Source organism: Melospiza georgiana, chromosome 21, assembly GCF_028018845.1.
Source record: "Melospiza georgiana isolate bMelGeo1 chromosome 21, bMelGeo1.pri, whole genome shotgun sequence".
In the NCBI taxonomy this organism is placed as follows: Eukaryota; Metazoa; Chordata; class Aves; order Passeriformes; family Passerellidae; genus Melospiza; species Melospiza georgiana.
In genome coordinates, this window is record NC_080450.1 from 6,040,746 (window position 1) to 6,053,263 (window position 12,518).

At 47.1% G+C, this 12,518-nt stretch overlaps 1 protein-coding gene across 1 annotated transcript in view; it reads right to left on the bottom strand.

Annotated features, from left to right (window-relative positions):
- DNAH9 (dynein axonemal heavy chain 9) overlaps positions 1-12,518 on the bottom strand; it is a 144,840-nt gene that overhangs the window by 103,804 nt on the left and 28,518 nt on the right. The window contains exons 20-29 of the mRNA XM_058038578.1: positions 11,226-11,378; positions 9,454-9,579; positions 8,339-8,578; positions 7,269-7,429; positions 6,529-6,685; positions 5,239-5,343; positions 3,336-3,493; positions 2,874-3,012; positions 1,385-1,672; positions 274-484 (exon numbers count right to left, since the gene is read on the bottom strand). Coding sequence (XP_057894561.1) covers positions 274-484; positions 1,385-1,672; positions 2,874-3,012; positions 3,336-3,493; positions 5,239-5,343; positions 6,529-6,685; positions 7,269-7,429; positions 8,339-8,578; positions 9,454-9,579; positions 11,226-11,378 — 1,738 coding nt within the window. The remainder of the gene's footprint in view (positions 1-273; positions 485-1,384; positions 1,673-2,873; positions 3,013-3,335; positions 3,494-5,238; positions 5,344-6,528; positions 6,686-7,268; positions 7,430-8,338; positions 8,579-9,453; positions 9,580-11,225; positions 11,379-12,518) is intronic.

Here is a 12,518-nt window from a genome sequence, read left to right on the forward strand (position 1 = left end):
TCTCCCATCAGCAGCCCAGCCCCAAAAAACAACCTGCTTTAATTAGGAATTGGGAAGCATTGGTGTTAACGAACATAATGATTATCCTTATGGCAAAAAGATAAATTCCCAAAAAGCTGTGACATCCTACATGTCCTTCCAACAGCAAACACTCACACAGCTGGGAGCAGCACCTGAGCTGTGAGACCTTCACACAGAGACCCATCATCCACTCAGGAGCTTCATTAAAAATATCCTTTTTATCTCCAAATTCAGCCACAAAAGGACATTTACCATCTCTCCACTCCCTGGTTGCTGGGTTAATGACACCGAAGAGCTCATCATTGGTGACTGCTTTGGGGTTGAGGTCTGTCCACACGGGCCGGCGCTTCATCCTCTGGTAGGTTTTGTGCAGGGACCTCAGCACCTGGGACTTGCCTGTGCCTGCAGCTCCCACCACGAACACGGAGTGCCGCACACTGAGCAGCTCCTCCAGCTGCACCACCTGGGGAAACACCCCAGAGATCAGACACGCCAAAGTGAAGTTCAAATGGGCAAAATCTAAAGGGACAGTGTCCCTGTCTATGGCTTAGGGTTGGAATGAGATGTCCTTTATGGTTCCTTCCAACCCAAATCATTCTGTGAAATTAGCTCCCACTGGGTCACAAATTTCTATACAAGAGTCCCAGACACACAAAGGGATTTTGAGAAAACCCAGTTGAGCTGATGACAGTGCAGGTAAAACAGTGTCACCATGATATTTTATGAAAAATCCCTTGTCAGGATTTTTTCTCCTGGGAAGCTGGGAAGCTTCAGCTTCTCCATGTTTTGCTGCTTTGGAATGTGATTTGGAGAATTGTTTACCCAGCATGTGAATTGTTTTTACTTAATGATGAATCCCAGTCCAGCTGTATCGGACTCTCTGGTCAGTCATTAGTTTTTATTATTCATTATTGTCTAGCCTTCTGATGTATCCTTTCTCTTTCTTTAGTATAGGAATAGAATAGAATAGAATAGAATAGAATAGAATAGAATAGAATAGAATAGAATAGAATAGAATAGAATAGAATAGAATAGAATAGAATAGGTATAATATATTATAAAATATATGATAATATAATAAAATATCTAATAAGAAAACATCTAATATATATCATATATATACTACATGGTATGTAATATATAATATATATAATATATATTATATTATATAATATATATCATATAACATATATTATATAATATATATTATATAACATATATATACTATAATATAATATGATTATTATAATATCATAAAATAATAAATCAGCCTTCTGAGAACAAGGAGTCAAATCCTCATCTCTCACCTCCTCCTGGGGACCCTCACACCACCCCAACAGAGCAGAAAACCCCTTGCCCTTACTTTGAGCACAAAGTTGTCCTCGGGCTGCAGCCGCAGCTCCAGCACAGCCTCCTTCACCACGGCTTCGAAATCCAGGTCGCGCTTCCGAGGCACGTCCAGGGCAGGGAACAGGTCCCCAATCAGCCCCATGAACACTGGGACATCGTCTGTCACGATTTTGGGGATGTTGAAGTCACGGAGGGAGCGCATCAGGACCTGCTCCTCGGGCCGCTCGGGGTCTGCGCGCTTCAGGGAGCCTGCCACCACCAGCACTGACTTGATGGCCCTCAGACCCCAGTCATAGTGGTCCTTTGTGAGGGGGAGAAAGAAAGAAATAAAAACAGGGGTGAGTTTATGCCCAGGCAGGGGTAAAAAACAGCAGTCCCAGCTGCCAGAGCAGTCAGCAATGGAAATGCAACCAAATTCGTTATTTGTGTCGTGGTCAGAGACTTCCACCAGCCTGAGTCTCTAATTCACAAGGTGAGCTTTCCACCAGGGAGAGCACTAAGGAGCCAAATAATTCAGCTGTTCATGCCATCACATGGGCTCAGAGCTGGCACTAAGTCAGCAGTAGGACTTGCACTCTGGAGACCTAAGGAATTTTTTCCCCCTAAATCCTAAAACCTGGCCTTTGTGCAAGTTAAGCAAGGCCTGCCAGAGCCCTGGCTCTGCAGGAGCTACTGAGGTGAAAGGCTTGTTAGTCCATTCTGAGACAGTCAAATTTCTCCATCACCAGGTTACCAGGGACATTTGGTCCTGGGGACAGTCCGCCAAGCAGGGGCAGGGAGGACACTGCTGGAAAGGAATCCTCAAGGAATCCAACAAGTAAATCCTTCTATCTATGCTCCATTGAGACCCTGCAGAGCACAGCCCAACAGCTTGACTGCTTTGTGTGGGTGGCCAAAGCTCCCACAGGGCCTCCAGCTTCACAGCACAAAGTTTCTGTGACAAGGCAGAAACCCACCCAGCTCATGTTGGCACAGGCAAGATCAGGTTTTCCATCTGGAATCCTGATTCAACTCACCCCGGCTTTGATCTATGCAGACAATGCCAAGTTAAAATCTGATTAACCAGGTTTTGCAGTGGAGGTGACCTTACATGGTCAACACTTGACATGACAGAGAAGTATTGAGTTGGACTAAGAGAGGAACAGTCATCATGAACCCCTTGCAGGAAGGAGAATCAATAGGAACTAAGAGAAAAAGCAACGGGTCACTGAATACTGCCCCAATCATGGTGGCGTTTGAGGCTTTTGAAAAATCTCTCCAATTCAAAAACTAGTGAGGTTAATGCAGTTGGTCAAATGCTTCTGTCCCTGAAGATCCTCCAGGAGAGCAGTTTGCAAATGTCATTATAGAGTGTCACATCCCTGATTTTGGGCATCCAGAGCAGAATGTCACATTCCTGATTTTGGAGGATCTATAGCAGAGTGTCACATCCCTGATTTTGGGGATTCAGAACAGTGTCACATCCCTGATTTTGAGGATCCAGAGCTCATCAGAGGGCTCACCTGCTTGGACAGGAGCTCCTTGCAGAGTTGGTAGAGTGTGATGAATTTCCTGGCCAAGGCCCGGGCCTGGAGGAAGCCCTCAGCCACCAACATAATCTCACAGATCAGCTCAAAGTCTGGCACAACCATGGCACAGGGCCTAGGGAGACAGGCAGGAAAGGATTGCAGAGCAGGAATTGACTACAGAGCTCGAGGGCTGTGGATTTGTAGCTTTATCTTCCAGATCCTCTCTAGTGAGCCACTGGAGACTCTCTCAGTCTGCCCACAGTGCCTTTCCCATGGCACAGGACAGAGCTCCTTTGTCCTCCCTGCATTCCCTCATCCAGGCTTGGTGCACAAGGCTGAAACCATCTGTGAATCCCCAATGCCTGTGAATTTCCCAACAAAATGAAGTCTGGATGTTCCAAAAGACAATTTCTGCCAGTTTTATCACACAGGTTGCAAAACCTGACCTCAACTCACCTGAAGAGAGCTTTTAAATTCTCAGGTAGCTCGGTTCGTCCTGCATAGCCAGGGTTCATGGTGATGAAAATCCCAACTGAGGGGACTAAGTTAATGTCTTCTCCAAGAAAATTGAAGGATTTCTTCTTCTCCCGGATGGCATCCTGCACACTCTTCACCTAGGGACCAGGGCAGTGCTCAGTGCTGGTGTTCAGCTATGAAAACCCTCAGACAGCCCTGCTGCCCTCCCTGCTCTTGGCCCATGATGAGTGGGGATTATCACTGCTCTGGTTTGGGTTTTTACTGACCACATAAAGCTTTCTGCACTGTTTGGGGTAAATCTGTGTGTCTCCCATCACAATCCAACTCTGACAAAGCAGAAAACGGCTGAAGAGACTGGACAGTCAAACTGAAAGAGTTCCAAGAGTTTGCTTCATAAGACACTTGGCTGGTCTTTTCTACCTGTCTGATTGCAGCTTTGTTCTTCTCATCCCCCACTTTCCAAAGAGCTCAATTACAGCCAGACCACCTTCCATTCCCATGGAGTGAGTCACAGAATCCCAGAATGACCAGATTGGAAGAGACCTTTCAGATTGAGTCCAACCCAGCCCCAGCACCTCAGCTAAACCCTGGCACCCAGGGCCACATCCAATATTTTGTTAAGCAAACCCAGGGATGGTGGCTCCCCCACCTCCCCAGGCAGATCATTCCAGTACTTTATCACTCTTTCTGTAAAAAACTGTTGCTATAGGACACAAAATGATATCGTGGACACGCAGCTCTCCAAGGTAAAAAAGAGCACTTTTAATTTCTGACTCCAACATTTATAGTTTTCCAAAAGTGACTGTGGATTGGAGGGTGACAGTGCCACCTCTCCAATGACACTGGACAAACCATCAAATTTCTCCTCCTCCATAAAAGAATGCAAAACAATAAGTTATTAACATAAAGTGCACGAGAAAGTTCATTACAAGAATATAAACATCAGAAGGCTTAGAAAAATCTTAAAAATCAGGGCAACAAAAAAGTGTTTTCCTAAACAGCTAACACAGCCAGGCCACCCTACTGCCCACCTTCCATTCCACCACCTCACTGCCCACCTCTCATTCCGAGTCCATTACAGCCAAACCTTCCTTCCCCACTTCCCAAGGGAGCAGCTCCTAACACCACTTCATCAGGGAGGAATCTATCTCTGCCCTAAACTCACCCGTTTGCCACCTTAAAGCAAAGCAATTAAGGGAGTTTCTCAGCGTAAGGACCCACATCGACAGGAGCTGCATGACTAAGGCAGCCAATTAACCATCACCATGGTTACCCTCTAATAGCAGCAGAGGCGATGATGGAGTGACAGCCCTGCTCGCTCAGACACCACGCTCCAGCCAGGAGCCAGGGAATCATTAGCAGCTGAGTCATATCTGGGCTTCTTTTGTTCAGCTTCCCCTTTTATTTTAAGATCCTCAAAGGCGTTTTTCAATGACAACTTTAAACTAGAACCTGATGGAAGGGAAGTGGAGAGGGAAGGACATGCAAACACCTGTACCTGCCTGGGATTTCTCTGGGACATCAGAGGAGGTACAATGATGAGACAAAGAGGGATGAAAGTGAGGAGTTCGTGGAGGGGTTCAGAACAATTCCTTTGACCAAGACATTTACAGAAGTGTAGAAACTTCTGGGCTGTAGACCTTAATTTCTGCAATGCCAAACCCCAAAGTGGGTCTAGGATGAATTCAGCACCTCAGTCAAACACTGGGATCCCAAAACCTGCACTCACAGCTGACACTGGTGACCAGAAGAACTTTGAAATTTTAGCAACTCAATTTTCAGCACTGAAGTTCCCCAGGACTCAAATCCTTCTGTTCTGGCGCTGTGGGAGGGAGGGAAGGAAGGCTGGCTTGTATTTATCCACAAGCTTTTCTCCACTTACCTGTACAGCAACCACAGAAAGGACTTCAACTGAGATCCTGTTAAATTCATCAAAACAGCCCCAGGCTCCTGTCTGGGAAAGGCCTTTATAAATATTCCCACAAGACTGAAAAGAAAAAAAATAAAATAAAATTACAAGAGTGAAATCACAAACAGAATCTACTCCAGCAAAAAATGGATTTGATTTCCCTGCCTGTTTATTTATAGCAATTTACAGTCTATTGTGGGTATTTACAAAGTCCAGGAGAGCAGCAGGCACAACTCAATTATAATATTTATGGCTCTGCACAGTTTGCTACTTGCCCTCTCTAGACAACTCTGCACTCTGGTTCCATCCAAAGGTCACCTGGGCTAAGTTACTGATGGCCTCACGTCCATGAGAGACCTCAGCTGGATAAAATATGGTCCAAGGCCACCAAAGCCAGTGCCCCTGGAGAGCACAGGGATTAGCACCACGACCAGAAAAGTATCCTGTGGAACCAGGAGAGCTCTGTCCCCACACCTGGGACAGGCGTCCTGTGGGTCTGGAGAGAGGGAAAGGATCAGCACAGCCTCTGTCTCCACTGAACAGGCCAGAATTTGTGAAGAATTTCATGTGGAACCTAACTCCAGAAGGGAAGAGAAAGGTGGAGCAGGGCAGAAAGCACAGCTCAGTTCTGCTCCTCGAGAACTTTGTGCAAGTCTCAGAGACAAAAAGAAGGAGGAGCATGAAAAGCTGCTCAGCAGGAAGGGAGGCAGCAGGGATGAGAGGAGAGGGGGTGGATCAGAGCAAGCCCAGCTGGATAACTCCCACTCTGCAGGTTCCAGGGGCCCTGAGCAGCCCTGGGGAGAGCAGCACTGTGGTGTTGTGAGGTTTTTAGGATGAGGTGAGATGAGAATTTGACTTTATGTTTTCAGAAGGTTGGTTTATTATTTTATGATAATATTATATTATACTATATTATACTATACTACATTATACTATGATATTATATACTATAATATTATATACTATAATATATTATACTATAATATAAATTATATTATATTCTAAAACTATACTAAAGATAGAGAAAGGATATATCAGAAGTCTATAAAGGAATGAATAATAAAAACCTGTGACTGACTCAGAGAGTCTGACACAGCTGGCTGTGATTGTTTATCCAAACATGTAAATTATTTTTAACTAATAGCCAATTTCCAGACCACAATCCAGAAGTGCAAAACATAGAGAAGCTGAGGCTTCTTATCTTCCCAGGAGAAAAAATCCTGATGAAGGGATTTCTCAGAAAGTTTTAGGGTAACACAGCACCTTGTAGTCCATCTGCTCGGAGCAGTTGAACACGTAGACCATGATGCCCAGGGCACGGCCCAGGTCCTTGGTGGTCTCTGTCTTGCCAGTGCCAGCAGGGCCTGCAGGAGCCCCACTCATGGTCAGGTGCAGGGACTGGGTCAGGGTGATGTAACACCTGCACAGGATGAGGGAAAAGGGGAAAGAGACTGAGCTGGTCAGAGGAATGGCAGATTTGTCTTTACAAACAAGCTTTACAACAATAAAGCTTATCTCTAACTAACATCTTAGCTCCTCTAAAATCCCTAAATTCCTTAAAGTTAATGTCTCATTGTGGTGGTGTTCACAGGGGTCTCGTGATGAGGAAAGAGATGAGAATCTTGACTCCATGTTTCAGAAGGCTGATTTATTATTTTATTATATATATTATATGAAAAGAAAATTCTATATTGAAACTATACTAAAAGAATAGAAGAAAGGATTTCATCAGAAGGCTTGAAAGGAATAGAAAGGAATGATAATAAAATCTTGTGACTGACCAGAGTCCAAGACAGCTGGATTGTGATTGGCCATTAATTAAAAACAACCACATGAGACCAATCAAAGATGCACCTGTTGCATTCCACAGCAGCACATAATCATTGTTTACATTTCATTTCTGAGGCCTCTCAGGAGAAAACATCCTAATGAAAGGATTTTTTATTAAATGTGTCCATGACATCTCATAACCACCACCTGAGGTGGCACCACCAGGGCCTCACCTGTCGGTCAGGGGGGTGATGACCAGCCGGGGGGTGTTGCCCAGGTACTCATAGCAGTAGAGGAACTGAGCGTCACAGATGTTGACCCAGCAGTGCCGCTCCTCGTCCGACCAGCGGTGCCGCAGCTGCGCCAGCCACATGAAGGCCTGGCCGTTGTCCACCTGCAGAGGGACACCAGGGAGGCCAGGGGTGGTGCCTTCAGGTCTGGCTTTCGTGTTTTTCAGATTCTGTGCTGCCTAGGTGTGTAGCTCTGAGCTTTGTGTTAAGTGTTAGTAGGTTTTCTTTACAAGGTAGGTTGACAAAAAAAATCCTTTTCCAGCTTGGGACCAAGGAAAATCAATACAAGCTTCAGGCCCAAAATGCATAAACAATGGGGAACTGAGAGAGCAAACAAGGAGGATGGGACTTCATGACCTGGATCTGTAATAGGACAATTAACCACAATATGGAAATGGACCAAAACTTAAAAAGTGTGAAAACTCATGACTGGGTGTAGCCATGGCTGAGCTCTGGTACTGCCCAAGGTGTATCCTCTAAGGGCCTCTCAATAAATCCCTGCTTTATTCTTTTAGCTCTATCCAGTCTCTGTCCCAGGTCAGCCTCTCTAGGCATCAGTTCTGGCACCCCAGATGGGACAGAAGGCATCTGGAAAACCCCTGGAGCAGAGGAACACCCACCTCCTGCCCCCTACACCTGCCAGCACTGCCAGGGGAGCCCAGAAGGTATCAGAGCCAAAGGCCAGGCTGGACAGGGCTTGGAGCACTCTGAGATGGCAGAAGGTGTCACTGCTCATGGCAGGGGTTAGAATGAGAAGAGCTTGAAGGTCCCTTCCAACCCAAACCATTCTGGGAGTATGTGATGGCAGGCACTGTGGGAGTGGTGGACAAATCCCAAGGGATTCCCTGTGGGCCCACACCAGAGCAAGAAAGCTACAGAAAAGAAAAATCCAAATGCTTTTTCTCATGGCCCTGCTGAGGCAGGCAGTGCCCCCAGTGCCTGTCCCTGGTCTGTCCCTCCACGATCTCCCCCTCAAAGCCCAGCATGGCTCACACTGAGCTGGGAGCACCAACCTTCTGTGCTATCATCTTGGCCACCACGTCCCGCGCGTGCACGTCGATGGTGCAGATGGTCATGATCTTCTGCCTGTCGCCCCTGGAGAGCTGCCCCAGCAGCATGGTCACCAGCACGTTCAGCTGGGCCACCTGCTTCTTGTGGTACTCCTTCATGGCCTTCTCGTAGCCTTCCTTCATCCTGGAGAAGGCCATGCCCACCTCAGCTGTCCACCAGATCTGGGCACAGCAGAGAGCCACCTGAGGAAACAGAGTGGCTCAACAGCAAGGCAACACCAGGCTTTTCTTACCTCTGAGAGGGTCTGGGCCATGGGGAGGTCAGGGATGAGGCATCACTGATGTGAAATGAAGTTTTGCTGTACAGTATCACAGCAGGAAGGAGAGCAGGGATCCATTTTACATCCATTGAAATTAAAATTCCCATCAGTGACAGACACAATTAGCAGCTGCTTTTTCAGTAAATGAGCCCCTTTCTCATGTCTGAACACATGGGAGACTGCCAGAGGGGCTCCTTATTCTAGTCAGGCCCCATCAATTTGTTCTCTCACCCCACTGGGGGTAGGGGCTTGCTGTGACCCAGAGCTCAGCCTGGGCACCCATCAAGAGATGGCTAGGAGAAAGGAGAACTCACTTGATACCTTAGTTTTTAGGTTTTTCTGTTCTTCGGTGTGCAGCTTTAGTTTTATATTAAGTCTTACTGGGGTCTTTTCACAGGGTGGTGGAGACAAAGCAATCGCATTCTAGCTGGAGACTCAAGGACAATCTCTTCAAACTTCAGGCCCAAAGCATAAAGAATGCAAGAAGAAGAGGGTGGGCAAGCAAGCAAGGAGGATGAAGCTTCATAATTTGAAGCTATTAATTGGGCATTTAAGTCCTATATGGAAATGGACTAAGATTTATAAAAATGTGAGATCTCATGACTGAGCCCTCTTTTGCTTCCATCTTGGAACCATCTAGGTGCTGCCAGGGTGTGGCCTTTGAAGGCCCCTCAATAAATCTCCACTTTATTCCTCTTAACTCCTCAAGGAACCACACCCTTCCTCTGTTCCCTGGACAGAACCACTCCCATCCACAGCCCAGACCCCTCTGGAAGCAGAGAAGAGCAGGGGCAGTACCTGGGCAGGGTGGTCAAAGAGCCACTGCTCCCTGGGCTTGTCCTCATAGGCCGCCACAGCCGCGCACATCCCGTCCCTCACTGTGGCCCTCATGGCGTCCAGCAGGCGACCCAGCCACACCTCCACCTGCAGAAGGGGTTAAATCCCACAACAGGCCTTCTTCTCACTGCTGGGTGATGAGGAATGATTCCAGAACACGCCTGCCATCCTTCAGCAATGAGGGGGACAAGCAGCTCAGCTCTCCAGACAAACAAGCCCCAGGCCTCCTCCAGACTGGAGGACTCAGCCATTTCTGCACCCATCCCATCCCTCACCGTGGCCCTCATGGTGTCCAGCAGGCGACCCAGCCACACCTCCACCTGCAGAAGGGGTTAAATCCCAGAATACTCCTGCTTCTCACCCCTGGGTGATGAGGGATGATCCCAGAACATTCCTGCTTCTTATCCCTGGGTGATAAGGGATGATCCCAAGAACATGCCTGCCATCCCTCATCCCATCCCTCAGCAATGAAGGGGACAAGCAGCTCAACTCTCCAGCCAAACAAGCCCCAGGCCTCCTCCAGACTGGGGACTCAGGCATTTCTGCTCCTGCAAGATCAGCATCTCCTCACAGAGAGGTTTTTTGTGGAAATCCAGCTGGAGGAGGAATCACACTGAACTCCACTGAGGACTGAGGAGCAATTGAGCTCAGCGTGTTCCAGCTCCAGGCCATGGCAGAGTCACCTGTGGGACTGGAGCACAATCTGCCAGCAGCAAGAGAATGCTAGGAACACAATTCCTGCTGAATTTAGTATTTCACAATTCCTGATGAATTTAATATTTAGTATTTCAGAGAGGAGAGTTGAAATGCCAAGTGCCATCACCAGGGAGCTCAGAGCTGGTATTACTTACTTTAGCTTCCTTTAACAGTCCATGGAGGAAAGTGCAGCTACAGGGACAGAAAAGCTGAGCAGTAATTTGATTCTTAAATTTTGTACTTTAACTCGTCCCATGAAATAAGATTTGGAAAACAGGGGAAAAACCCTTTTATTTCCAAAGGTATACAGGCAGAAATACTTTGGAATAATTTAATCTGTTTTCAGTCTGCATCCCCTCCCAACAGGTAAGAGTAACCTTCAGAATTAAAATTAAAAAGCCCAGTAAAGAATAGGCCACAGCCCTTCCTCACACCATGGGCTGTAAGGACCCATCCAGAGCAGGACTAGAGCTGTGGTGTAAGCAAGGATTAAGTTCCACACCAGCTCTTCCAGCTTTTCCCATGGAGGCAGTGCAGTGTAACTCTACAAGACCTTGACTGTTACTGTCATATTTTCTGAAAAATTTCTTCACCAGGGATTTTTCTTCTCCTGGGAAGCTGAGAAGCCACAGAGAAAAATGAAAGCAATAATTATCTGATTTGCTTCTCCTGTGTTTTGCTGCTTTGGAATGTGGTTGGAGATTGTTTAAAAACATGTGAATTGTTTTTACTTAATGATCAATGATGGTCCAGCTGTGTCAGGAGTCTAGAAAGTCAGAAGTTTTTCATTGTTGTCTGGTTAAGCTTTCAGTAAGTATCCTTTCTCTATTCTTTAGTATAGTTTTAATATAGTATTGTTTTATAGACTATGATATCATAAAATAATAAATTAACCTTCTAAAAACAGAGTCAAATTCATCTTTTCTTCCCACGATGGGGGACCCCAAAAATACCACACTGGGCCAGGGATGCCCACCCAAGGGGGGTGGGAGCAGGTTCCACCAGGCAGCTTGGACAGACAAGGTCTCCCCTCTCACCTGCCCACTGCAGTCACAGGGTTCACTGAACTGGACATATTCCTCCTCTCTGCTGTACATTCCCATGCCAGCCTTGGTTGTCTTCTCCTCAGAGTCCACCTGGAATTTCAGACTGGCCAAGTTGTCAAAGAGTTTGGAAAGGTGACGCTGCACCTGCCAAAGGGATTGTGTAAATGAAGTGAGGGGGATAGGACACAGAATCACAGAATAATGAGGTTGGAAGAGATCTCTAAGACCATTGAGTTCAACCCAGCCCTAACACTCAACTAGACCATAGCACCAAGTGCCATGTCCAGGCTTTTTTTAAACACACCCAGAGATGGTGATTCCACCACCTCCCTGGGAAGATCATTCCAGTACTTTATCATTCTTTAGGTGAAAAATTTCCTCCTAATATCCTACCTGTACCTTCCCTACCATAGCTGGAGACAGTGTCCTCTGGTTCTGTCAGAGACCAACCCCACCTGTCCACAACCTCCCTTCAGAAGGTGTAGAGAGCAATGAGGTCACCCCTGAGCCTCCTCTTCTCCAGGCTAAACAACCCCAGCTCCTTCAAACGTTCCTCACAGGGTTTGTGTTCCCAGCCCCTCACCAGCCTCGTTGCCTCCTCTGGATGTGCTCAAGCATCTCAACATCCTTCCCAAACTGAGGGGCCAGAGCTGGACACAGCACTCAAGATCAAGGACCAGGACAGGCAGAGCAGAGAGCAGCAGAGGTGTGACATCCACAGTCCTGCTCACAAAGAATAACCTGGACATCTTGGCAGCACCACATCTTCTCACTCATGGCCAGGATGCTGCCAACGGGAGCCTCTTGCTGTCCTTCTCAGGAGCTGGATTTGATGAGCCTGTTGGGTTCCCTGCAGCTCAGGCTGTCCTATAATCCATCCTATGGCTTGTTTGCCCAGCTCTCACTCCCTGTCCCACAGAGGATTCCAGATCCTCCTCAGGAGCTGTCCCACAGGTGCCCAAATCAGTTTCTTACCTGGCTGAACCCCAGGAGGTGCCAAGTGGATTGAGAAGCAATGGACACTCATCTTCCCCACCAGGACAAGCACACATCCTTTCAAATCTTACACAAACCATGGAATCCTGGTTTTCCCCTGCAAGTGGGCAGGCTCAGCGACACCCACTGTGCTCTCCCAGCCCCTGGCCACTCTAGCAGAGCCTTGGCTGTGCTCCAGCACCCGATACAGCTCTGCCACCAGAGCCCAGAATGCACCTGAACCTGCACCAGCTCAATACCCAGTTCAAGTGGATAATATCATTGTCTATTTAATCCTCCTTTAGGAAT